Source organism: Pinus tabuliformis, chromosome 3_2 (assembly GCF_031772625.1).
Source record: "Pinus tabuliformis cultivar Carrire ecotype Pingquan chromosome 3_2, CPIR1, whole genome shotgun sequence".
Taxonomy (NCBI): domain Eukaryota; kingdom Viridiplantae; phylum Streptophyta; class Pinopsida; order Pinales; family Pinaceae; genus Pinus; species Pinus tabuliformis.
Genome location: NC_142302.1, coordinates 38,259,556 through 38,287,084, shown reverse-complemented (window position 1 = coordinate 38,287,084; position 27,529 = coordinate 38,259,556). Strand labels below are relative to the sequence as shown.

General features: G+C 39.1%; 1 protein-coding gene across 5 annotated transcripts in view; it reads left to right on the top strand.

Annotated features, from left to right (window-relative positions):
• Positions 1-5,301: 5,301 nt before the first annotated feature.
• LOC149179703 (GPI transamidase subunit PIG-U) overlaps positions 5,302-27,529 on the top strand; it is a 398,977-nt gene continuing 376,749 nt past the window's right edge. For all 5 annotated transcript variants that reach the window (XR_016256865.1, XR_016256864.1, XM_089415759.1 and 2 more), the window contains exon 1: positions 5,302-5,651. Coding sequence is in view for 3 of the 5 variants with exons in the window: in XM_089415759.1 (XP_089271885.1) it covers positions 5,495-5,651 (157 nt within the window). In the remaining 2 variants the exon portion in view is untranslated. The remainder of the gene's footprint in view (positions 5,652-27,529) is intronic.

Here is a 27,529-nt window from a genome sequence, read left to right as displayed (position 1 = left end):
GCAGGGTATTCGCTAGGTTTACCATTAAACTTAGGGATTGTCAGCTAGTAGTTTAGGCGGGGCTGTCGACCATGTAGGATTATGCTTGATGGGATCTTTCATTAACTTTGAAAGTCATGCAATGCAACGGTTACCAAGAATGGTTAGTTGAATGATGCCGCGCGACCGGGGGTGGGGTAGGTGCCCCCTGTGACCCAGTTGGAGGTGGTGTTCTGCCCATAACATGGTTTCCAAAAGTAAGTTTCCTAGAGGAGTTATATCTAATACCCATGTAGACATTTTCTAAGTTAGTGCCCATAAGGGGGAATTCCCCCAATAAAAAAGGATTCACGAAAGGTTGTTGACCACTGGAACCAAAGGGTGCACCAAGAGGAGATGCTCTTGGACCAAAAGGCTGACCAAAAAAGTTGGTATCGCAAGGACTAAATGCAATACTAGGGATAGTTCCCCCAACCCCTTGTACATTCCATGGAAATGGGATGTTCCCCTAAAAAATGGATCCCACTGATGATTGAGTACCCCAAGGAAATGTGAACCCATCAGAAAAAAAGTGCCCCTAGTTGTGCTAAGGAACAACATGGACTTAGTGTGATTATTACAACTAAATGGAAATCCAACATTGAGTATGAACAAACTATCTATGGATATGCCACTACCAACAGTGGGCCCTGTAGATGCATATGTGAATGTGGAGTTCAAACCTCTTACATGTGATGTGGGTATGCTACTTGTAATTGAACTAAAGCCTCTCCCAAAGTCAAATGATAGGGGCATGGTCAATGATGTGGAGGCATCCATAGTGGATGTACTAAATGGAGGGAAATGGGATCCCAAGATGTTTTACCAGAAAGAGAATACAATATTAGTGGACGTGGTATGCACATGAACTGTGGTAGTAGAAGAACGTTCAAAAAATTAGATAGAACAATAGGAAAGAACAATTATATGTAATATTTTCTATAGTTGAAGTCATTTTGAGTTTTGAAGGATATACATATATTTGTATATTGTTTATGTTCAATTGCTTTGAGCACCTAAACATTGTAACTATTCATTTAGTTATGAATATCATTAATGTTATTTTTCTCTAGAAAAAAAGAAAAAAAATGTGGGAATGAGACTTTGAGGCAAGATCTTATGAATTGATCACTTATCTTGGACTTGAGAATTGGCAAAATAGAGTAATTTAGTAAGTGTATAAGTGCTTTCCTAACCTTTTTGGTGAGTGATTTTATTTGGTTAGGTAAAGTTCTTGTTGAATCCACTCATTTTTTCCAGTACTCATTGATTTGTGTATTTTAAAATAGGGCAAAAATCCTTGAGGATAAAGTTCAATAGCCATTAATTCACATAAAATAGGTGGAGTTATGACTTTTGACAAAAAATCCTATCCTATTTGGAGAATGAGCTTCATAAAAAAACTAATGGATTTGTCCATTTATTAAGTTACTCTCTTGTAAAATTGCAATTTTAACACATGTGTAAATGCTTTTAAGTAATAAAGTGATAAAACCCTGGACTTCCAACACAATATGGTTTAAATATATACTTTAAACAATGAATAAAAACATTTTAACATTAAACCTCTTTATAACTATGTTACCATGGATTTAAGAATGCTGTGCACGCTCAGGTTTGTACCAACTAGGGTTTGGCCCTAGTCGCCACTTTGTGCCCCATATACTATCGTGCCCATCCTCTTAAACTTTTATGCTCGACAACGATCCTTCTCGCTACAGATGTCCTCGAATCCCCACGTCTATGCGATCTGTCTGGGCCTGTGGTTTCAAATCCAACCATTGCCTCTAGTGTAGCTATTTCTCTCAAATATGTTGTGTTACAACCTTTTCTTCATCTATTTTGGTTTATGAAGCTACCTCTATTTCCATTCTGATTTGCTCAAGGGTTGATGAGGGAGCATATTTCCCCAGATCTAGTAGTTTGGTTTTTCCTTTAATTGGGTTTTAGCCATGGCTAGTAGATCTTCTTCAATCATGGATGGCGAAAAATTGGCTTCCTATGATCAAGCAAGAACTTTTCATCCACCCTTGTGCTAAGGGAATTTTGTTGCTGGTTTTGACAGTGTTGAAGATATGGATTTGATCTTTAACTTAGGTCCATGGTTTTGGGGAAATGCTAGTCTTTTTTTGAAACCTTGATCTCCCTCTTAGATCCAATGAAAATGTCATAAGCTCTCCTTGTTTGGGTGTGGCTTCCAAATCTGCTGCAACATTTGTGGTGTTTTCCCTCTCTTTAGGCTACTGGGTCTCCTTTAGGAAAGTTCCATTTTGCCTCCCAAAAAACTCAAAGGAGAAACATTGCTACTTATGCTACGCTCCGTGTGGAAATGGACCTCAATCTTGGGTTTATAGCTGAAATTAATATGATCGAGAAATATTTTTTTGGGACTCAACAATTAGATTACAAGCATTTTCCTTATTGTATAGGGCTTGTTTTGATACATGCCATATAACTTCTCATTGCTCAATTGGGTTAAAGAGATCTAAAAATAAGCAACATAATTTTTGTTGGTGGGTTGGTTCCATCGAGGATCATCAATTAGTTTTGTAAGACAAATCTCCTCGAGATACTCCTCCACCCTGAAGTTACTCTAGTCTCCAAGGAAAAGCAACAAGATAAGGTCCCTCAAATTCCGTTGAAAGTAGATTTGGCTCCATAGGACTTGGGTCATGAATCCCATAGTAAGTTTGGCCCTTAGACAACAAAAAATTAGGTAGATAAGGTTGATAACCGAATCTCAAGAACAAGAACAATCCTCAACATAAGATATTCTAGATCTATACAAATTAGTAAGCAATCCCCTTAATTCAACATAAGTCTTGAAAAAAGTAGGAAAGAAGAAGAAGAAACATCCGGTAGTATCTCAACCAATGGTCACAAGAAGTAACACATCATGTACCACTTTTCTTTATTGTTATTAATCAATTTGTGAGAATATATTCATGTCGGAAATGTTGGAATGTAAGTATTTTAAGTGTTTTGGCAATCTAAGTAAACCGTGTTCTTTTTATTGGCAATATTTGAATTAGACCTTTTTGCCTCATAGTTTTGGCAAGATAGAGATTATTGGTCAATCTTCTTGTGTTTTTGCAGAGTTTTGGCAAGATAGAGATTATTGGTCAATCTTCTTGTGTTTTTGCAGATTTTGCGCAATATAAAATTTCAATTACAATTTAAATGAGACTATATTAGATTGAAACATTAACTCTACAACTCAATATTTTAATGTCATATATTAAGAAATTTATATGTTTTTATTTCTATTTATGCTTAATAGATTGAAAATTAAGTTTTTTTCAAAACAAATAACATACTTTTGCTATTCCATTTGAAATCAAAAAGTACAATCCCTTAATTGCTATTTAGTGTGCTTGTGACTTGTCTAAAGCTTATATTTTCCTTCCATTCATTACATCAAAAAATCTAAAAAACTATCTAACTCATAAAATAATTGGTAGATTAAAAAAGATTAAAGGACATATCAGAAGTTAACACATCCCTATGAAATTAAGCTACATAACATACTCCATCTAAAATAAGTGCTTGCTTTGAAAGCATGTCTACTATGACATTTTGCTCCCTATAGACATGAAATATCTAAATATTATCATATTTTTCTTGCAATTGATGAATCTTCCTTTGTCAGTCTTCAAGATGAAGAATTCTAAGATCATTTTTTACACGATATTTTCTGGAAAAATCACATATCGATTTTAATGTCAACGTGTTTCGAACCACTTACTGTGGTTTATCATCAGGACATAGATGGATAGCTAAGACCATAGAACTATTAAATAGTAGATATGCAACGACTAAATCCCAACAGTACCATTGCATCTCTACACTGCTTGAGAAATGCCAGATCAACTAAAATATTTTCTTGAAAAATCACATATCGATTTTAATGTCGACACGTTTCAAACCACTTACTGTGGTTCATCACCAGGACATAGATGGATAGTTGAGACCAGAGAACAAATAAATAGTAGAGATGCAACGACTAAATCCCAACATTACCATTGCATCCCTACACGCTTGAGAAATGCCAAATCAACTAAAATATTTTTCGGAAAAACCACATATAGATTTTAATGTTAATGCGTTTCGAACCACTTATTATGGTTCATCATCAGGACATAGATGGATAGGTGAGACCAGAGAACTAATAAATAGTAGAGATGCAACAACTAAATCCCAACAATACCATTGCATCTCTACAACGCTTGAGAAACGTCAGATCAGCTAAAATATTTTTCGGAAAAATCACATATTGATTTTAATGTCGACGCGTTTCGAACCACTTATTGTGGTATGGATAACTGAGACTAGAAAACTAATAAAAAGTAGAGATGCAACGGCTAAATCCCAACAATACCATTGCATCTCTACATCGCTTGAGAAATGCCAAATCAACTAAAATATTTTCGTGAAAAATCACATATCGATTTAAATGTTGAAACACTCTGAACCACTTACTGTGGTTCATCATCAGGACACAAATGGATAGATGAGATGAGAGAACTAATAAATAATAGAGATGCAACGACTAAATCCCAATAGTACGATTGCATCTCTACACCGCTTGAGAAATGCCAGATCAACGCAATATTTTTTCCAGAAAAAATCACATATCAATTTTAATGTCGACGCGTTTCAAACCACTTACTGTGGTCCATCATCAGAACATAGATGGATAGCTGGGACCAGAGAACTAATAAATAGTAGAGATGCAACGACTAAATCCTAACAATACCATTGCATCTCTACACCGCTTCAGAAATGCCATATCAACTAAAATATTTTACGGAAAAATCACATATCATGACAAACATTATTTACTTCCCTTAGAATCAAGTATCTGACATCTATACCTAAATCTTATCGAATATCAACTCAAGGTAGAATTGTAGAACATGGTTTTGTCCCCTTTCTCCATATAGGTAAAGAGCCTCTTGAAAAACCTACTCTTAAGTGACATTCCCTATCTCATTCTCACTCCACCAAATTTTGAAAAATACTTCATCTACTAATAGATTTTAAGAACCCTACTAATTTTCATTAGTGATAAATAATAAGTTGATTTACTTTAACATTTTAAAATGAATCAACTTATATTAAACTTAATTTTAAATCTATTAGTCATACAAATAAATAAAAACGTATAAATTTCTTAATATATAACATAAACATTTAAAAACTAATTTAAAATAAATCTAGATTGACCATATAAAATTTTAATTTAATTTCCTTATGTAAATAAAAGTCATATGCATTAGGAAAATGATATAAGACAGTGAACGATAATGGATGTCTCTGATGAAGAGTGATGAAGCATGGCAAGGTGCCATTCTTGCATGCAAGAAAGGCTTCCTGGACCACCTGGTCTGAATATGTGAAGCCTACCACTTCATGAGACCATATCATAATTGAAAACCGAATCCAGCTACATTCGCTGCAAACGACCGAAACAATAATGATGGCGGACACGGTGATGGAGAGGAGATGGAGATGGTTTTTGCCAGCCATGGGCATGGCTCTCATCCTTCGCCTTCTTCTAATAATGACTGGACTTCCTCAAATACTGGTCGTCCGCCCTGAAGTAGCGACTCCTCTCACCAGCCTCCGCAGATGTAAGTTCATTTTTCACTTTAATCAAGTCTAGATTCGAGTTCGTTTTTAAAAGAAGTCCAGAATCGAGTTCATGTTCTTCTTGATCATTATGTGGGCACATTATGACCGAATTTAACAATAACAGACACTACTTATGGCAGTTAATGTGGTTAAATAATTGAACCAGATGACAGAGATCCTAGATTATAAAGAAAGATTGTTGTAAACAAGGCAATGGAACTCCATAGACGGACATAGATTGAAGAGTTCACGAATCAAGGCATATGAGTCATTAGCTTGGTCGAATAGTCATGACCTGTGAACTCTAGATACGCCAAACTTTGATTTAGGTGTTGTGTGTGGGAGAGGTTAGATTCCACAGGGATCGGAATTTTTACCACTGGTTGGGTAGTGCCCCTTCTGAGTTATACCGATTGTGTTTTATTTATTTTGACAAGTTACTGCTGAATATCTTTGTCCGGCAAGTGAGCGCTTCCCTCATCCGGGAGAATTGACAGTGACTGTAGCAGGCTTACAACACTCTCAAAGGATCCCTTTGGGTAAGGAGGCAGGGATGGTTACTTATTCTGTTAAATTCACCTAAGAATTGCACCTGGCCCCAGCTGATCGAAGCTGTCTGCTTGCACAAATGAGATCTCCCATAACAAGTAAAACATGTCTCTTTTGGAATTTGAACCTGGGTGAAGGTGAGGAAATAACATCAATGTTACAGGGTACGCTCATCCCATGCTTTGGACTGGGTATGTCAGGTGGCAATACTTGGGACATGCAGGAGGGTACGTTCCCGTCTCTATAACTCACTCCTGCATCACAGGACATGCTCCATATCGCGAGGGGTGCCCAAACTCACCCGGCGCTCGGGGCTGATCTATGTCCAAAAGTGATAGAAAAAACAAAAAAATAGATACTTTTATTCCCTCCTACCCTTTTCAAATGGATCACAGCAACTCTCCTATTTTTCATTAAACCCTAAACAAACCATAAATCAAATCATATTGAACATTTGCTTGTGTGTTCGTTGGTGCTGCGTGTTGGTTTGGTAGATGCAACTCATCACAAAAATGGATTTCTCGCGCGTTTCCATCGGACTCAACACTGGGCATAAAGGAGGCATTCTTCTGACTGTAGTTTTACACAAAGAATCATTTCTTTGCTGATTTTACACAAGGCAGTGTCTTTTTGCTGATTTTACCCACAAGAATCTATCTGTGCTTGGAAATAGCATTTCCTCGCTGATTTTACACACAAATCCACCTACAAATTCCATCAACCTGCAAATTGCTGGAAGGGCGATTTTGCAAGCTTGGGGAAGTGAGTGCATGCTACAAATCTGTTTTCCATTTTTATTTTGAATGTTTCATTTATTCACTGTTTCAAGCTTGGAGTTTTTTGTTTTAAACAATGCAAAACTTAATTTCTAGGGCAAACAAAATCCTTTCAACAAACAGTACGAAACAAACACATTGTCTAACTCAAGCAGCAGTTACGGGGAGGGTGGTTCCCAATCTGATTCTGAGAATGAAATGACAGCAGATAGTCAGACAGCAGTGAGAAAGGAGGTTGGGGCTGAGCCTGAAACAGAAAAAATTAAATGTCCTTGGAAGTATACTGGCAGAATGTGCAAAAGGCCCTACTAAGCCCAGGAGACCCCTTCAATTTGTTACTGACAAAAAAAAATGTGGAGCCATAACATTTGTGCTCACGCTTGGTATGGAAGTTATAGTGGGGTGAAGGATCATGTTCTTCTCATCGCTGGCCAAGGGGTACAAATCTATAAAATAATAACGATTCAAAAGTCTGAAGACATGGGTTATAAACCGAGGCAGATTGTGGATGTTCTGGATCCTGGTTCATAATATCGACCAATGTAAGGCTTGGGATAAGTGAAGCTAAAAAGAGTGAAAATGTAGATTTGGGGTCTTCTATTAGATCTTGTAAGAAGAGGTTGTGAGTTTCTCACATTGCCTCAATTACACAAATGTATAACACATGACATTGTGAGGATGCAGATGATTTTTTTTCCTCAGAAAAAAGTGTAATTTTGTTATTGAGAGAAATAAAATTACATTCTGTTGATACATGTCGTGCATGTATTCATGTGATAGTAAAAACTGCTGTTTATGCTGTCATATACAAGTTTGTTTATATAAAAACTGTAGAATTCATCTATGATGAGTGCTGTAATAACGTTCTCAGAGAGTATGCATAGATATAAAGTACAAAAATAGATATGCTGGACTGTGTGGGCAGCCCATTTTAACCGTGCTGTAGATGTAGAGGAACCAGAAAAACAAAAAACTGAAAGGACGATGATAGAACTCATGTGTCTCGCCATTGTGATATTCTGTGATCAGCCATGACCCGTGAGCCAACAGAACACCCTCTTTAGAGAGGGTGTCTGCTGTGGTGTTGTGCTCCCTGTAGATGTGAGAAGCAGAGAAAAGTGAGAAAACTGATTTTAAACGCGTAATATCATTTGCAAAAAGGTAGAATCCATAGTTTGTGAAATCTGTGTGTGCATCTTGTCCAGTGTATGATCAGCTGTGAGTCTCCAAAAATCTGAAGAGAGTGTATGCTCTATTCATGAGCAAAAATTAATAAGTGCTTGGGAGCCATAAGTTCAGCATATCCACCCACTGCCACCCCTCCACTCTCCCCCCTCCTCCCTCCCGCTCCGGACGGAAGCGCTTAGGGAGTAATCCTGGGAGTGCACTCCTGCTTTCTTTGCAAAAATTATTTCGCAAAAATGTTCCAAACACAATTTTTTTCAAAGAAACAAACTTTTTTAAGTGGGACAGCCTAATATTCAAGCCTATGGCCCTAGTATTGATATGCAGTTCATGGTTAATGTTATCCTTTATTTTCATCCTTTTAATTAAATTTTTAACATTACTATTAAATGACTTAGGATGTTTGAGAGTGGTTTTGACCTCATTGGATTTCATATGGAGAAAGTAGAATTTTAAATCTGACTGAAAATCCAGCAGGCTTATCAATTTTTCAGGATTGGGGGGATTGCAATGTTTCCATTGGATTTTGTCATGTATTAGGGTATGGAACTTGTATTTAATCAAGAGCACCAAGCCCTCTATGTACCTTGATGTTAGTGACATTGGTTGTCAAATTCCTCTATCATGACCCTACTAAAAATGTACCCATCATTCAAACAAAATCTTGACTTGAATGCTTAGAGGGTGATATTAATGACAAAGGTCCCAAGATAGGCAATGATTACGATGATATGTAGGTATTTGTTGTAGCATATGATTTTTTTGGATTCTAGAGGCCATCTAGAGTCTGTTTGTTGATGTATTTTTGGTTCAAAGATGGATTGCACTCGATGATATTTTGGTTATGTGCACCCTTACATGCCATATAACTGAGAACTTGTAACTTGTGGATTTGTGGTTGATGAAGATTATAACTACTAGATGATTGATGTTATATGGTTTAATCCATGTTTTTATGTTTTTTATAACTAATTCATCATTCTACATGGCTTTGTTGACATATATGCATCAAAATATATAAAAAACATATATTATATAAAATTCGCTCTCGACTTGGAAGCTTTTGAAAATTGTCGCTTCCCGCTCTCGCTTTTTCTCTCACTTCTGCTCCCCGCTCTCACTCCCCACTCTCGCTCTCGCTTCTAAGCAGCCTTGGTTTGACATAGTTGTTTGTGCCCTCCCCAGTCCCATTTTAATGTGGAAATAGTGGTTGTCATCAATGTGGAGAACAACACTTCCACCACAAACTTTCAGGTCACCCTACGCTGCCCCGTAAAAAAAGGCCCAAGATTTGGATTTGTCAATTTGAGGAAAAGGAGTGTTTCTGGAGTGTTGCACAGACTTTGGCTTTGGTAAGAGTTCTAGGATGGCTAGGGATTGAGCCACAATGGATTCTGGAGGGGTCAAGCTGTCTTTGAAGATTGCCTTGTTCCTGGCTAGCCATATGCCCCAAAATGGGAGGAGAGGGAGAACGATGAAATCTTTAGTTTATATGTTGTTTACCATGTTTGCCAGGATTCCATTAGATTTGGTCCAAACCAGATGCAAGCTTGGCCTAGCTTGACTGTGAAGAAGTGCCAGAGGGCTCGGGAATATGAGCAGTCAATCAACAGGTGGGAGGCAGTTTCCTCCGCAGATTTATGGAGGCTGCACCAGCCAGGCCCCTCTTTTTTTGTCTCTGGCGCAAGAAGCCCCGGGGGGGGGATTTTGTTTTTCAGAGCACACCACAAAACCAGTCTTGATTTGGCTGGGCATTTGAGCTTCTAGAGATGTCGCCACTAGTCCTCTTGAGGTTTCGGTACCCGATCTGAAATGAGGGTGAGGTAACCTTCTTTGGAGGTGTAGGTCCCCGAGGTAGAATGAATCCAAACCAGTTCGTTTGGGTTATCTATGATGTAGATATGGGCCTCCCTTAAAGCATGAATGTAGGCTTACCAATGTCTTTGAAAACCCGTGGTAGGTTCAGTGATCACCAGTTAGCCATTTTTGTTCTCTTAGAGGATTTTGATGGGTAGCCGTGACTTGATTGAGGGTGAATAGCCCCTTCTTATGAAGAGGGGCGATTAGATCCTCTAGGAGATGGTGAGCATTGTTGCATTCGATCCATGGGTCTATTCCTAGACATATATGAGAACCCTCCCCCACTTTCCAAGCTAGGCAATTTTCTATGAGGGGGAAAGAGTTAATAACAACCCTCCAAATAATTGAGTCATTTACCTATTCTTCTTGGTGCTCCAGATCCATTCCTCTAGGGCCAGAGGGAAGATATATTTTCTATAAACCACTGATGACCACATAGTTCGAGTAGAAAGAAGCTGCGAACCTACCTTTGCTACCAAAGCTTGGGAATAGTAGGGTAGGTGTTTCAAACTAGTGTTGCGAAAATCTCGATAACATCCCTATTTTATCTCGAAATCACGATTTTTTGGCCTAGCCAATGTTTGTTGATTTTCACTGATATTTAGATGGTACCTTAATTTTGCTGATGTTTGCCGATTCCTACCGATATTTTCCCGATTTTTACGATTTTTTGGTTTTTCGGACCCTTGCCGATTTTATCTTGATGTCGATGTTCGCAACATTGTTTCAAATCCCATCCCCCCCATGCCTTGTGTGTAGCAATTCTGGCCCATTTTACCCAAGGAAAAGTGAACTGCTCTAATGAACCAACCCTTAAGAAATTGCAGCAAAATTTTTGATCCGTAAAGTGCCGTGGATATTCCATTGTACAGTTTGTCACAACAGATCTGATAATATTATCTTAAAAATTCTGAATTTCTACACTATTACAGTTTTATTAAACCTCTAGATTTGTAAATTTAACTGTAATTAGTGCATGCATGCGAATGGAAATTATGCAGAAAAGTAGAGAACGACAAAATAAGCTCTCACACACACATAAGGCACAAGATATGCTCTAGGAAACCCTTTTGGGAGAAAACCTAGCTGGAAGGTGAGGCTGCTTCGCTCTCTTTCTCTGTCTGGAAAATAAGGCTGTAGGTACAAAGAAGTAATGCCTGTGGCCCGTGGGTTGCTATAGTGCATAGATCCTCTCTGTGTGCTCTACCTCCTATCTCTCCTGGCTATCTTTGCTCAGCTATGGAACAAAATGCTCTCGAAAGAATGGAATACCTCTTCCTCCTAGTGGCCCGATTATAACACAACCCGATAGCCTACTAGTGGTTAAGTTTGACTACATTACTCTTAACTAGAGTTACAATATAGACTCTTCTAGAGTCTTTTACATCACAAACACGTGGCTAGCCCCTTTTCCATGAATAATGGGGGTTGACACGGCATCCTCTCGAACCATGGTGGTGAAAACAGGAAGGTCAACTTCTGAGTGGCATAACTTTTGCATACGGACTCCGATTGACGCGCTTCTTGCGCCGTTGGAAAGATCTCTGTGTGTAGAATAACATGAGAAGGTGCTACGCTAAAGCAACAAAGTTTTACCCCCCAAAAAAGTCATTTGATGCCTCAAAACGCTCTTGGAAGGTTTCAGACCCCATTTTGCCAAACTGGGTCCTGCTGGTAAAAACGGTCCCATGAGTTGATTCCTCTACTTTTTCCACTCTGAATGCATTGAGATGGATGAAAATCAATATAACGATCCAATTCAGATCAATTTCCGAATTTTGTTGAGGGTGCCTTTTGGGATCCGGGATAGGGACATCCAATAGACAGGTATAACTTCCAAGACAAATTTGATAAGCACTAAACGTCCAACGCTAGATATCTAGTGCATGCTCTAGGATTTAAGCCTTTTTTCAATTTTGGATAGGAGCCATTTCCAGTTAGTGTAGGTATAGGAATTTGGTTTGAGAAGGAAGCCCAAGTATTTGAAACCATGCTCCAGCGTGACCAAATTAAAAGGAAAATAATGCTGGTGGAGTCTTAGCTCACCCTCGCTAAGTCCGAAAGGAGCGAGGGAGGATTTGAGGAGATTTGTGACCATACCCGTGGCAACTTCAAAGAGTGCAATAACTTCTTTGATTGCTCTTGCATCCCTTCGTGAACCATTGTTGAAGATAAGGATGTTGTCAACAAAAAGAAGGTGAGTGATATGGAGAGTGGGAGCAACCTTGATGCCCTGAAGACCATTCCTTCTTCATGCTTCCTCCAGGGATTTGCTGAGACCTTCGGTGACCAAAAGAAAGAGGAGGGGAGAGGGGGCATCCTTGCCCTAACGTTCAACTCTGAAGAAAGGGGAGGCAGATCCATTAATAAGAACAACAAAAGAGGCTGAAGATATACAACTCATGATCCATTGTACAAAGTCTAGTTTGAAACCTAGGTGGGTAAGGAGGAGTCTGATGTAGAGCCAACTGACTCAATCGAAGGCCTTGGATTGGTCGATTTTAAGGATTGCCCCCTTCAGGCATTGCTGCTTTAGATTGTGGAGGCCCTCCTGTGCAACTCTTATGGCTTCGTGGATTTGCCTTCCCTTCAGAAAGGCAAATTGTTCCTTGGATATAAAGTTGGATAGATGGGCTTGAGCCTTTGGGCAATGATTTTGGCGATGACTTTGTAGAAGCGAGATTGGGCGAAAGTCATCAAAATAGGAGGGAGCGTCAGACTTGGGGATTAGAGTAAGGAAGGTAGAGTTGAAGGAGGCATGAATGTGGTTGGATGATTTAGATTCCTCTATGACTCTATGGAGGTCTTCGCGTATGATGTCAAAAAGCCCTAGCAAGAACTTGATCGACCACCTGTATAGGAAAATAAGCTTGAGAGAGTGAGAGCTAGGGGCGTCAATGAAGAAGGGAGGAGGATTTAGTTGGGGGGATTTAGAGAAACCCAGAGGGAGCTGATATTTTGGGTGTGTATAGACTGAGGAGAAGCAACCGAAATGTAGGAAGCAATCTTCACTGGTAGAAGGCCCGACAGAGAGTTGAGCTATAGACGGAGGGAAATTTTGAAACAGAGAGGAAAAACCATTTAGAAAGGGTGATGGGGGAACAAAAACCTCACCAGCAGAGGAGCTTGTTGGTGGATTAGCATTTGATTTGGAGGTAGGGTTGGAGATACTAACGAAAGTGCCCGAGCCAACACAGGTGGCCACCACATTCGCTGAGCTTGACTTCCTCCATTGTTGGTCGTCCAAATCGCAGTCATTCTTGTGGGTGTTTGCCTCCTCCAGGTCCATACCTTCCAAGTCTCGGTGATTTTGCTTCCCGTTCTGAGGAATGGCAATTGATGAGGTGAAAATGGGTAAACCCTCATAGGGTTCCTAAAAAAAATCAACCAATATTTCCTCCATAGGGTGAAAAGTTAAAACTGTAACACCATCATACAAATGCCTTCAAAGCTAGGCTCGTTGTTACCAAAACGTCGACGCGGATGGGAGAAAAACCACTTACATGCTATGAACCATTTGTTGTAATCTTTGCTGTGTGAAGGAAAAATCCCCTTGCTCGAAACGCTTGTAGTGATGTAACCTTGACGGTTTGGGGAAAAAAACAAAAAGCATGTGTAAAAACAGAGGGTTGCATGGAGCAAGAGGGCATGCAAAGCGACCCGACTTGTTAGTAGGATGTTAGGGAGGAGTCGAGAACCAGAGGAGGGCATTGCTGTAGTTGAACACTATAGGCCCTCATCGGTTGCCTGCTCCATTGTGCCCTCTGCCCTTCATCGCATCGTTTCCATGAGGATGTAGATGATGCGATTGTCTGATTCTTTTTACCAATGACATCTATTTCCATGTTACCCATTTTCCTTATAAGAAGGATATGGTTTAAAGACTGCAACAATAGGGACTTCATATGTGCTCTCAGGGGAACATACAGTGAGGACTTCCTTTCTAGACAAACAAATACAAGGATGAATGTGCAATTCAGGATGCATCGTGATGCTTGGGTGTAGACAGGGTGCTCTATTGTTTTGGATGGTCAGACAGTGTAGAAATTTCCGGTTTTAGGACTTTTATTGCAAATTCAGAAATTTCATCTCACAAGAAGTTTGCTTGGATTTAGTTGCTATGAACTTCAGCCTTAGGGCTGATCTGAAATATTAATTTACAACAACAAACAATGGACAATATTCCATTTCACTTCAACCCAACACATTTGGAAGCTCAAGTGAAAATATACCAAATATATGCTAACAGTTTCAGATTTAGGGCACAATTTTTCAAGCATAAACCAAATCTGAAATCACTTTAATTACAATAGATTTACAATAATAAATTTGTTCTATTATTTTCAGCGTATATGTCAAATCATTTAACACTTTTAGAACTATGTTATGTCAAATCAGAATGAACAACAAGTATTGGATATCACTCAATCAAGAAGACAATGCAAGCTGAAAAGTCAAATCTGCAATTACACAAGTTTTGGATAGATGGAAACTTCATATATATATATATAAGAATGAAGTACGTGCACATACCATAGTTTTATCATAAAGTTGATACAATCTTTAGCTCTCCAAGCCCTAGCTAGGGAAAATCATGAAAACTGTAGCCTTGACCAAAGATCTTCAACAAACGAGCATCAAAACAAGCTAGTCCTCCTTGGCTACAACACTTGTCTCCCACAAGTGTCCAAGACATTAACTTCTCTATTCCTCATTCAACCACCTCTAGGATAAAATGTAGCTTCTTTGCCTCCTTAGAGTAAAACCCTAACCTTAGAATAACCTTGAACTTCACCAAGAAACCTAGCACTCAAGACAGAGAGATGATATAATGAAGATTACACACGAGAGAGAGAGAGAGTAGTGCGCTACTCTCCTCACATCTCTAACACAAGATGGTGAATGGATAGTTAGAGAATGGACTCTTTTCTTCCTCTATTTATAAGTGAGGCCAACAATATAAAGTGGGCCTAAACCCTTACTAGCAATATATCTAACAAGGAGGACCACACGTGAAGCTTTACCCTTCAAAATAACCAATGTTGCAGTTATCGTTATCGGGATAATATCGGCAAGGGAAAAAATCGTGAAGAAATTGCAAAAATCAGGAAATAATCGGGAAAAAATCGTAAAAATTGGGAAATAATCATAAAATACAAAAATATTCATTTTTTTTCAATTTTTTTAATATCTAAAGCATCTACAACATAAAATAAATACATTGACACATAAATATGATAAAAGAACTAATTTATAAGATGTGTAATATCATTTCTAGTGCTACATCACACATAACAGTAAATCATGTCCTGAATAGTAAGTCCTGACTCCTGAGTCCCAACTCAGCCTCAAAATATCAACAAAAATATAATAATGTATCTCATGTCATGAGTCATAATGTCATATACAATGAAATGAACCAAATAACTAAAGTCTAATATTACTGATTTCCTTTGCCCCTCTTGTGAGAAAATGCAATAGCTTTCCCTTTCTCTTTAGATGTAAATGCCGGTGGAGTTGGCAGTGGACTCTGCAATGCTCTAGAAGCTGAAGAACTAGGAGCTGCAGGGGTAGACCACGTCCTTTACTGGTAGTAGGGGTAACCCGGGTAGGTGGTGTCACCTCTTCCTCCTGTTGCTCCTTTTCCTTCTCCTCCTCCTCCCCCTCTACGCCTTCCACTACCTCCTGCTCTAACCAATCATTGACAGACTCCATGAGAGGCCTCTCGGCTTCAACCCTCCATGCAGCAGTGGTGTCAATCCCATCCAATGAGATGGCCTCCATATCAGGTATCCTCTCAAGTTGCCTCACCGACAATCGAAAATTGTAGTAGACGTAGACCATGTCATTAAGTCGCTGGGACTCCAACCTGTACAAAGATCATGAAATAATAATTATAAAAAAAATATTGTTTAATGAATTCAAAAATTTAATTGGAAATTTGCAATATTTTAAGTTTTAACCCATTGTGCTTCTTGTTGTGTATTTTTTCAAATACACTCCAGTTGCGCTCGCATTTTGAGGAGTTACATGTTTGGCTGAGGATTTGAATGGCAAGCTTTTGTAGATGGGGTACCCTGGCACCATACATTCTCCACCATGCATCTATAACAAAATTACAAATAAAATTTTAAATAAACATAAGAAAAAAATGAAATTTGAAAGTTGAAGCAAAGTATGAAGTTATGAACTTGAAAAGACAATGAAATTTGAAACAAACTAAAAAATACCTTGGATTTTAGTCGTCCTATTAGTCACAACTATCTCAAAGCCAAATGTGCCACCTGCCATCCTGTATGTCTCCATTTCTTTGGAGATTTCTGTACGTTCTGCTGGAGATCGCACCATCCTCTGAACACAGGGTAAGAATCCATCCACTTTTTCAATATCAAATACGAACCCACATGGGTAAGAAAATGCGGGGTTCAGGTAGATCCCTGCAGCATGAATGGGACAATCGAATGTGTTGTTCCATCGTTCATCAATCACTTCCCATAGGAGGAGTTGTTTCTGAAACCCCTCATCTCCCTTATCATCATAGTAGGCCTGAATGGATTCTTTGGCCCTGCTCATGGTCTTATACAAATAGCCCATTGCGGGCTTCTCACCATCAACTAATCGAAGAACCTTTACCAAAGGTTCAGTAACGGTGCACACCTCCTGCACTCCTGCCCAGAAGTTTTCCTCGTATGAAACTAATCTGCACATGGCCTCTCTCTCTGGTTTGCGACTCATTGTCAAAGCACGCCACTCCTCTGAAAGAAACATTCTCTTCACATCCCACATAGAATCCAAGAGGGATTGAAGAGATATGAAATTGGTGGCAAACTGTGTATTGGCGGGGCACACCAACTCCTTGTTGTTGGTGAATTTTATCATCAAGCTAAGCACAGATGTATGATTATATATAAATTTTGTAATGCTTTTTATGAGTCAACAATATCTTTGACAAAGGAAATTTTTCCTATGTCCTCCAACATCAAATCAATACAATGTGCAATGCAAGGTGTCCAAAATAAAGTAGGATGCCTCTCCATAAGCATCCTGCCAGTAGCGACATAATTTGCAGCATTGTTCGTTATGACTTGGACATCATGTTCTGCACCCACCTCTAAAATAAACACATCCAACAAATCACATAAAATTTTTGCATCTTTGATATGTGAAGATGCATCAACAGATTTCATAAACATTGTCCCCTTGGGACAACTAACCAAGAAGTTTATAAGGGTTCTCCCCTTTTGGTCGGTCCAACCATCTGACATCATAGTGCATCCTGTTTGTGCCCATGATGCCCTAAACTCCTCCAATCTTTTGGTGCAGTCAACCTTTTCATTTTGAAGAATCTGACCTCTAAAGTCATCATAAAAAGGGATTTTGTACCCTGGGCCAACAGTTGCAATAACATCAACAACAGGCTGGAAAAATGGATTATTCCTTGCAACGCTGAAAGGAATATCACTCCAAAGGAGAAATTTGGCCAACAACTTGTCAGCTTGTTCTTTCTCAGTTTTTTTAAGCATTGAAGTGATAGATGGTTGTGAACCAGGCGTGGTTCTAGGAACAAAAAATGATGAGGTAGCTACCGGGTTGGTTGTAGATATTGATGCTGAAGTAGAACTAGTGCCACTTCCTTGTTCACCTGAGCCTAACACCCTCTTTGCTAGTTGTTTCTTCATTTCTGCTTTGGCCTCTCTCTCGTGCTCTAATTCTTCCAATGATCTCATGGCTCTTCGGATGATTTCCAGATTTGTATTTGTGCAAGGCCCTACATCAAATCCAGGGATTTGTGCAAGGTGATACTTCAATCTATAACCCCCCTTGACATATGATGCCCACACAACTTGCAACTCAAGTTTATTCTATCAAACCCTCCATCAGGTTCACCAAATTCCCACAGAGGGTCCAATTTCCTTGGCATGTTTGTAACTTGGTTGAACTCTTGACTCTTGAGTTTTAAATTTGTAAGATGAAGTTTGAACTTTGAACTTTGAAGTTGAATGGTGAACCTATGGCAAAATAAGGATTGCAAGTTACAAAAAAAAAAAAAAAAATTACATACATGAGTAACATGACAAAACACATTGAATTTTTGACAATTTAACAAACAAAAACACCATCAAATCAACTCAAAAATATTTGATAAACAATGGGTTATCCAAACCCAACCAAAAACAAAAAAAAACCAAAACAAAACACATAAATTTGTTGCCCATACTAGTTTGCCGGAGAAAATTGATCCTCTCCTCCTTAGCTCTCAGTCCACTAGGGTTTTTGAGTCGTTTTTCTCCTCCTCAACTCCCAATCGACTAAGGTTTTTCTCCTAGGTCACTCCCAATCCACGCCGCTGCCGTTGTCTGTCCAAATGAATTAAAAAAATTCGTTTTTTGGTGTTATAAACTCGCTGTCCGCCGGCCCAGCAATAAAAACCGATCGAATCAATCGCGAAAAAAAATACGTGTAAAAATCGGGTGATAATATTGTGAAAGTTTAAAAATCGTGATAATCCGATATTATCGCGATTTTCGCATCACTGAAAATAACACATGTCAAGCTCTAAGGCGGTGTTGTCAACAAGCAAGGCTCCAAGGCATGAATGCTCCACAAGATATGCCCAATGGTCTTTTCCACAAGCTTCCACGGTTCTAATGCTCCTCCAAAGAAATGTGTTCCTCTTGGTGTGCCACATCTACGTCATCACTTCAACCCAAGTGTCCTCAACTCAAGCACAAGTCTCCATTCAAGAAATCGAGTATGCTAGTGCCATCTAGGGCTCAACACCCTCTTCTAGAATGTCCAACGCTCCTTGCCCAAAGTAAGGTATCCTCCAAGAAAGCAACTGAACCTCCTCCATGTGGCCATCATGAAGATGTCACCGCACTGTCAAAGTCTTCAATTCTCCAAGGGCGAATGCCTCATAAGTATCGATCAAAGTTTAGTAATCCAAGAGTAAGTCACGTCCACATGTGCATGTCCATCACGGAATAATCCAAGGGTCATCCATACACCATGTACCCACGTCACATGAAGCACCCCCAAACATGGTGTACACACTTTCATAGTAACCTCAAGAGCTAACACTCCCTCTTTATGAGGAAAGTGTTTTCAGAGATCCTTGTCTTCTCCCTCTGCAACTCACCCAAATGTGCCATTTGCAAATGTGTATCTTGTTGTAGTATTGGGATCAATCCAAAGATCATCCTCCATCAAGACATTGTGAAAACTCCAAACTGGAATCCTATTGCAACAACCGGAAATTATTCTCCTAATTGTTAATTTTATTTAACAATTTATTTGTTGTTTGCTACGACAAATAATGAATAAATCACACTACAATCTACACAAATAAAACTGCGGAAGAATAAACGCTGGAAGCAGTGTTACTTGGGAGCGGGAGCGACATTTTCAGAAGCTCCCAGTTTGGGAGCGAATCCCTGAGCATTTTTTATATAATATATATATTTTTTATATTTTGATATATATTTGTCAACAAAAACATGTAGAATAATGAATTAGATATAAAAAACATAAAAAAACATAGATTGAACCATATAACAACAATCATCTAGAAGTTATAATCTTCATCAACCACGTCCACAAGTTAGTAACATAGTAACATACAACATATTTAGTCTCATGATTCATCAATCTTAAAGTTTCAAGCTTTCAAAATTCAATATATAACATTTATCATCATTGATCACCAAAGTTGTACTTGTAAGCTAAGTGTAACCATTACAACAAATAATATCTAACATGAAATGAAATGTTATAAAATGAAATGAAATGAAATAGCTTTCAACTTTCATGAAGCATCATATTCATAATTCATTACTAATGAGTTATAATTGCCAACTTCAAACTTAAATTGTCATATATTGTTTAAAAAAATATCATAATAAATGTGCAAGAGTCAATAGTTATAAAAGCTACTAGAAACTAGAAAAGAGAAGTAAATCTATTATCTATTTCTTATGATTGGGCCTCTTGCCACCACGAGAAATGTATAATTTTTTAGTCTTGTTGGAAAATCAGGATCTTTGTCATTAATATCACCCTCTGAGCGTTAATATCCAGAGGTATCTTTGTCATTACCTCTGTATCTGTATAGGGATCTTTGTCATTAATATCACCCTCTAAGCATTAACATAAGATAGAAAAAGCATAGCATGTCAAGTCAAGATTTTGTTTGAGTGATGCATACATTTTTAGGAGGGTCATGATAGAGGAGTTCAACAACCAATGTCACTAGCATCAAGGTTGTTGACACCTAATCCGAAACGGATGGGTGAACTGGACAGTCATCAGGAAGATGAACTGATCCGTTGTATTTATGTATATAAATATGAGTTAGCTAATGAATAATAATATCAGTTTTCTCTCCCGCTCATTCTGGAGTTACCCTGGCCTGACATGGTATCAGAGCACAGGTCCCAGAAATAATTGTAACTCCTGCCTCTGTCCTGAGCACTGCTCAGTCCTGAGCGCTACTCTGCCCTGAACGTTAGCGCATTGATTGCCTGCCTGAAACGTTTGCCTGACACTACTCTGCCTCTGTCGCTGCCCAGAGATGCATGTAACGTCCTCCCACCGTCTGAGAGTCTGATTATCGAGTCACGTTCGGTCTAGCACTGTGTCTCCAGGAGCCAGAGTTTTGTCTACGAAGGGCGAAGAAGCGCCGGCAACTGAGGGCTTTGTTGTCCTCTCCGCCTCCACCTCCAAACGGCAGCACATTGCATGGATTTGCGTTAATGTTTCTCTATCTGCACAGAGCTGCAAGAGAGATGCGTAAGTATTGGCGTTGTATTCGACTGCGAGCTCGACGACATCCATAATCCTTTTCAAGCGATCCTCTCTGAGCAATGACAACATTGGTATCGGCTCTTACCTTTAATTGCAAGAATTTTTGATAGATTTTCTGGAGTTAAGGTGAATTCACACTCGGATTTATGATGCCCTCATAAACTCGTGGAGATCAGAAGCACGACCCGAGCAGGGATATTCTAGGTTTTTTTTTTTGATCAATTCTTTGTATCTTTTTCACTCTGCGGACTCCTCACGCAGAAGTGTTTGTGCCTAGATCTGAGAATTCAGTGGTAGCGAGTCCATTCACGTTCCTCGTGCTCACTGTGACGTTGATGTTGTATGATTACTGCTCGTTTGAGAATAGTATTATCACGTGAAAGACTTTCGACTTGCTGCTTCAGCACCACATTTTCTTTTTGCAAGTTTTCAGCATGAATAAAATCTCTTCCTGTGCCATCAACTATGGCCTTTTCAAGTCCCTCCATTAATTTTGAAACACGTGATCTTGCATTATCCATATTTGGTGAACTCTGCATCTCTCGCAAAAGAAACTCGACCCACTGACAACCATTAACTGGATTAGCCGCTGTTGCATGTGGATCTGGATTTGGATGAGCGGGACTCTTAATGGGAGAAACATGGAGTGTCGAATTAGAAGGGCGGAATTTCTTGGAAGTCGAAAATTCTGTATCTTCTTCATAACAATATGACCTCTTTCGAGACATGGTATCAATCGATTTCAGTCTTTTTGAATGAAATATTCTTCAACTCTTTGAACATAGATTTTATCATTTAATAGCAGCAATTAGTCAAGAAAACAGAGCTCCCGCCTGTCATCCTTTCTTGTGAAATTTGGAGAGAATGTCTGAATTTTAACACCGCCATATTTTAGAGAATCAAAGGGATTTATGGTGATTTGATTGATTATTTCGCACAGAGATTTTTTTTCACTGTATATCAGCAGAAGTAACTTTTTTACAGAATGCATAAGGCTGTGGCATAAGGATTTTTTATCAGCAGAAGTTCTTTTTATCAGCAAAATTATTTTTCTATCAGCAGAAATAATTTTTGTTACAGTATGCATTCAAGAGAAAGAGGAAGATATTTCAGAGGCAAGGGAGGCAGACATTCTCAAGGAGAAAAGGCAGACCTGCATTGCATTCGCTGCAAACGAAATGGATCACATGATGCTTCTACATGCAAGCTACCATGGGACAAAATTGAGCAGAGAAGAAATCAGCAGAAAGGTAAAACTGATGACACAGGTAAAGCACCTGAATCCGCTCACTATATTGAGGCACAATGTAACATTGGAGTAAATGAAGATTTGTTTAATGCTTCACTTGCTTCTTCGAAAAATGACTGGTTGCTTGATTCAGGAGCAACCTGTCATATGACTCATAGGAAAGATTTTTTTGAGGATTTCACTGATAATGTTGATGGAGCAGTATACTTTGCAGATCAGTCAAAAATCAAGCCATCAGGGCTTGGCACAATCAGGCTTAAACTGCCTGGTCTTCCAGACTTTCTTCTGGATCATGTTCTATATCTCCCACAGCTCAAGAGAAACTTGCTGTCCCTGGTCCACATCCGCCAGCAAGGTCACTCCATTCATATGTTTGATGGAAAGCTTGAGGTAAGAAAGGCATCTGACCACTCACTTGTCATGAGGGGTATAGAAGAAGAAAGACTTCTTAAACTGCAAGGAACCTCTGCTCATGCACAACATTTTTCATATATTTCTCATCATGAAGAAGGTACACTTCCATCAAGTTTATTATGGCATACTAGATTTGGACATTTAAACTATGATAGTCTCCGCTTGTTGAAGAAAAATGGTGTTGCTGGTTTGCCTACCATTCCTAGAAAACATAAGCAATGTGATGCTTGCATTCTAGGAAAGCATAGCAAACAGTCTTTTCATGATTCACATTCAAGAGCACATAGGAAGCTTGAACTCATTCATTCAGATTTATGTGGTCCAATGCCTGTTTCTTCTGCAAATGGAAATAAATATATCATGACATTTATTGATGATTACACCAGAATGTGTTGGGTTTATTTATTGAAGAACAAATTTGATGCTTTTCAAACATTCAAGAATTTTCACAAGTGGATTGAAAATGATGCACAATCTCATATTGGGTCTATTCGCACTGATAATGGAAAAGAATATACATCAAATGAATTTGAACACTATCTTCGCCAACATGGGATTAAACATCAAACAACTGTGCCTTATAATCCTCAACAGAATGGTGTAGCTGAAAGAATGAACAGAACAATTTTGAATATGGTACGATCCATGCTTTTCTTCAAAAATGTAAAGACAATGTTTTGGGCTGATGCTGTTCTATGTGCTGCATATATAAAGAATAGATGTCCATCTAGTGCTATAAGAAACAAGACTCCTTATGAATTGTGGTATGGACATGTTCCTTCGGTAAAACATCTCAGGATTTTTGGTTGCACCTGTTATGCTTTAATACCAAAGGTACATAGAAACAAACTTGGTGCTAGAAGTCGTAAGTGTATCTTCCTAGGGTATTCAAACACATCTAAAGCATACCGCCTCTATGATGAAGTAAATAAAAAGTTTGTTTTATCTAGAGATGTCATTTTTCTTGAATCATCCAAATCTGACAGTGTTGTTGAGCGGCAACTTGATCGCTTGGATAAATTCACAAAACCGAAATCATTTCAAGAGTTTGATAATCAGAGTCCACATCTTGAAGGGGGGATTCCTATACTAGATCAACATGTGGAATCTTCTTCTGAAGAACAATCTCCCTTGCATGACACTCCAACAACGGATGATGCTTTAAGTGATGTAATTGATAGAATTGGGAGACTCAATCTTGATTCAGACCCAACTCAATCAACAGAGCAGCTTGGACCATCTCAGAAAGGTCCCCCAAAGTGGCTGACAAAGACACTTGAAAGTGTTCATCCTGATGAAATTGGAAAAACAAGAACCAGAAATACAAACCGACAAGATGGAGGTGATGTAGATAACTCTAATTCACCTGTTGATATGGATGTTACTTATGATTGTGAATTGAACTTGTCTACAGATTTTGAACCAACTTCCTTCAAAGAAGCTACTTCTCATGATGAATGGAAAGAAGCGATGCAGAAGGAGTATGATGCCCTCATAAAGAATGGCACTTGGAAGCTGGTTGATCCTCCATTTGGAACCAAACCAATTGGCTGCAAGTGGGTCTACAAGAACAAGTACAAAGCTGATGGCTCACTTGACAAGCACAAAGCTAGGCTTGTGGCAAAAGGTTTTTCACAGAAGGAAGGGGTCGATTATGAGAAAACTTTTGCCCCCACAGCAAAATGGGCCACCATCCGGACACTCTTTGCACTAGCTGCTCAGAACGGTTGGAAACTCCATCAAATGGATGTAAAAACTGCATTCTTGAATGGAGATCTAAAAGAGAATGTTTTTATGTCCCAGCCTGAAGGATTTGCTATGAAAGGACATGAACACAAAGTATGCAAACTTGTGAAGTCCTTGTATGGCCTCAAACAAGCACCACGAGCCTGGTATGAAAAACTAACTGAGCATCTTCTGAAACTCAACTTCAATCATTTTGATCTTGATGATGCAACTTTATTTATCAAGAAAGTTGGCAAAACAGTTGTATATCTTGTGGTATATGTAGATGATCTTTTAATGACAGGGAACAATGAAAGCTATATTGCATCCATAAAGAAAGAATTAGGAATTTTTTTTGAAATGACTGATTTGGGCTATGTTCATTACTATCTTGGCATTGAAGTAACCCAACATCCAACATCCAAAGTCCATATTTCTTTCTCAAAAGAAATACATTGGAGATTTGTTAAACAGATTTGGCATGACAGAGTGCAATCCCCTTTGTACTCCAATGGAACAAAACTTGAAGCTCACATCTATTGAAGGAAAGGAATTTGAGGATGCAACAAAGTATAGACAGCTTGTAGGAAGTCTCATCTACCTCACTACTACCAGACCAGACATTTCATTTGCTGTTGGAATCCTCTCCAGGTTTATGCAAAAGCCTTGTGAGGGACATTGGTCTGCTGCAAAAAGAGTTCTAAGGTACTTGAAGGGAACTCAAGACCTTGGAATCAAGTATACACAGGTGGACGACTTCAACTTGATTGGATACTCTGATTCAGACTTCGATGGAGACAAAGAAACTGGGGTATCTACTTCAGGATATGCTATGAGTCTTGGATCAGGAGCTGTCTCCTGGAGATCACGCAAACAATCAGTACCAGCAGATTCCACAACAGAAGCAGAATATGTGGCAGCAGCTGAAGCAACGAAAGAAATTGTGTGGCTCAGGAAAATTCTTGAAGATTTGCAGGTAAAACAAATACAATCAACTCCACTCATGATTGATAACACATCTGCAATAAAGTTGGCCAAGAACCCAAAGTTCCATGATCGTACTAAGCACATCAATACTAAATATCATCTGATCCGACATCATGTTGAGGCCAAAACAATCCATCTCCGTCATTGTTCCACAAACGAGCAAATTGCAGACATCTTCACCAAAGCGCTTGGAAGAGAAAAGCTTGAAAGATTCAGAACGATGCTTGGACTCACCAACATCCCTTCAGATTAAGGGGGGGGAATGTTGACACCTAATCCGAAACGGATGGGTGAACTGGACAGTCATCAGGAAGATGAACTGATCCGTTGTATTTATGTATATAAATATGAGTTAGCTAATGAATAATAATATTAGTTTTCTCTCCCGCTCATTCTGGAGTTACCCTGGCCTGACAAAGGTACATAGAGGGATTGGTGCTCTTGATTAAATATGAGTTCCATACCCTAATACATGACAAAATTCAATGGAAACATTGCAATCCCCCAATCTTGAAATCCTAAAATACTGATAAGTCTACTGGATTTTGAATGAAATCTAAAATTCTACTTTCTCCATATGAAATCCAATGAGGCTGGAACCACTCTCAAACATCCTGAGTCATTTCATGGTAATGTTAAAAATTTAAGTAAAAGGATGAAAATGAAGATTAAGGAGAATGTCACTTTTACTTTAAGAATTTAACATTACTATGAATAACATATCAATACTAGGGCCTAGACTTGATCATTAAGCTGCCCCACTCAAAAATTATTTGTTTCTTTCAAAAAAAATTGCATTTCGAACATTACTACAAAAAAAAAATTGCAAAAAAGGCAAAACGCTCCCGAAAAGGTAGGGAGTGAAAAAAATTTTAGGGAGCGATTTCAGGAGCGTGCTCCTGACCCGTTCTTGAGTCGCTCCCACCCGGAGCGCGGATTGGGAGCGGGATCGTGGGGGGGGGGGGCGCTCCCCCGCAACACTGGCTGGAAGAAATGCTAGCACACACATAAAAATAACACAGTTATTTTTGGACAAAAGTCCTCGAAAAAACCCAACTTGGGAAAACCGGTGCAATAGATGAGGGTTTTAATTATTATGCAACAGCGAAAAATCTGAGTACAATCTGGATGCCTAGAACTGGCAATCCACAGAAAGAAAATCTGGGCGAAACATTGAAGGGAATTTCCCTTCTCCTACAGGCAATCTTTGGCACGACTTGCCTTCAGAAAATTGGCCGTTCAAACCCCAGCCTGAGCCTCTTTTGCACTGCCTCTGCGCTGTCTGCCACACGTGTGGCTCGAAATTGCCTCTGATGAAGTCGTTCTGCCTCCAGCTGCTGAGGAAATCGTCTCTCCGGCCTTTTGGAACCTCTGCTCGACCTCTGGAACTGAGAACGATTTTTCTCACTAGCAAATCGATTTGCCTTGCTGAAGCTACTGTGCAGAGTCTTTGCACTGCCTCTCTGGGATAACTCGGCCCTCTTGCTGCTGCCTCTCCGGATCTAGAAATCTTTCTTCCAGATCACTGTCCCTGCCCCTCTCACACTGCTTTGATCTCTAGGTCTCTCTCCGACAACTAACTACTGCTACTTTGGAAATTGATCTGCTGCGAAATCAAACCTCTCAAGTGTGTTTTCCATCACCACATCGACCTCCTCTTATAATCATCTGTTGGAGCACCAACGACCAAGATTAAAACATAATTGATGGCTAGGATCATCTCTGGATCAATCCATGTGAATTTCTAGATGATTCTCACCTTGACTTAATTAATAATGATTAATTAACCATATTCTCTAAGTTTAGACTTAGGAAATATTAAAAAAACTGGTTAATAATCTAATTAAGTCATTTCTAGGCGGAATTTCTAGAAACGATTTCTAGGTTTTGGAGGTCTCATGTATTCTAGCCTCTCCACAAAATTTCATGGCTAGAACACATCCAATGCTACAAAAACTAACACTCCCCCTTAGCGAGGAATGTGTTGTAGTGCTACTGCACGACTTGTAGCAACATCTTGTCTCTGCATCATCTACTGTCACGCTGTTGATTTCTGGCCATACTGCCCACCAACCACCACGCAACTCTGATATACGCTGCATCTGTGTTGGTGCTGACCCTGCTGAACTGGTGCCAACACTGCATTTGCACTGCAACTCCCTCTCATCTGTTGTTGATACAACTGCAACATCTGCAACTGAAAAGTATCCAAACTACTTACTCAGTTGTGATTAGGATAGTGCATCTGTCACCCGAGTCGTTGACTATTACTAGCCTTTGCACTGTCACTGAAGAATCTGCGTTGCTGTTGACTCTGCATTGTGCCATC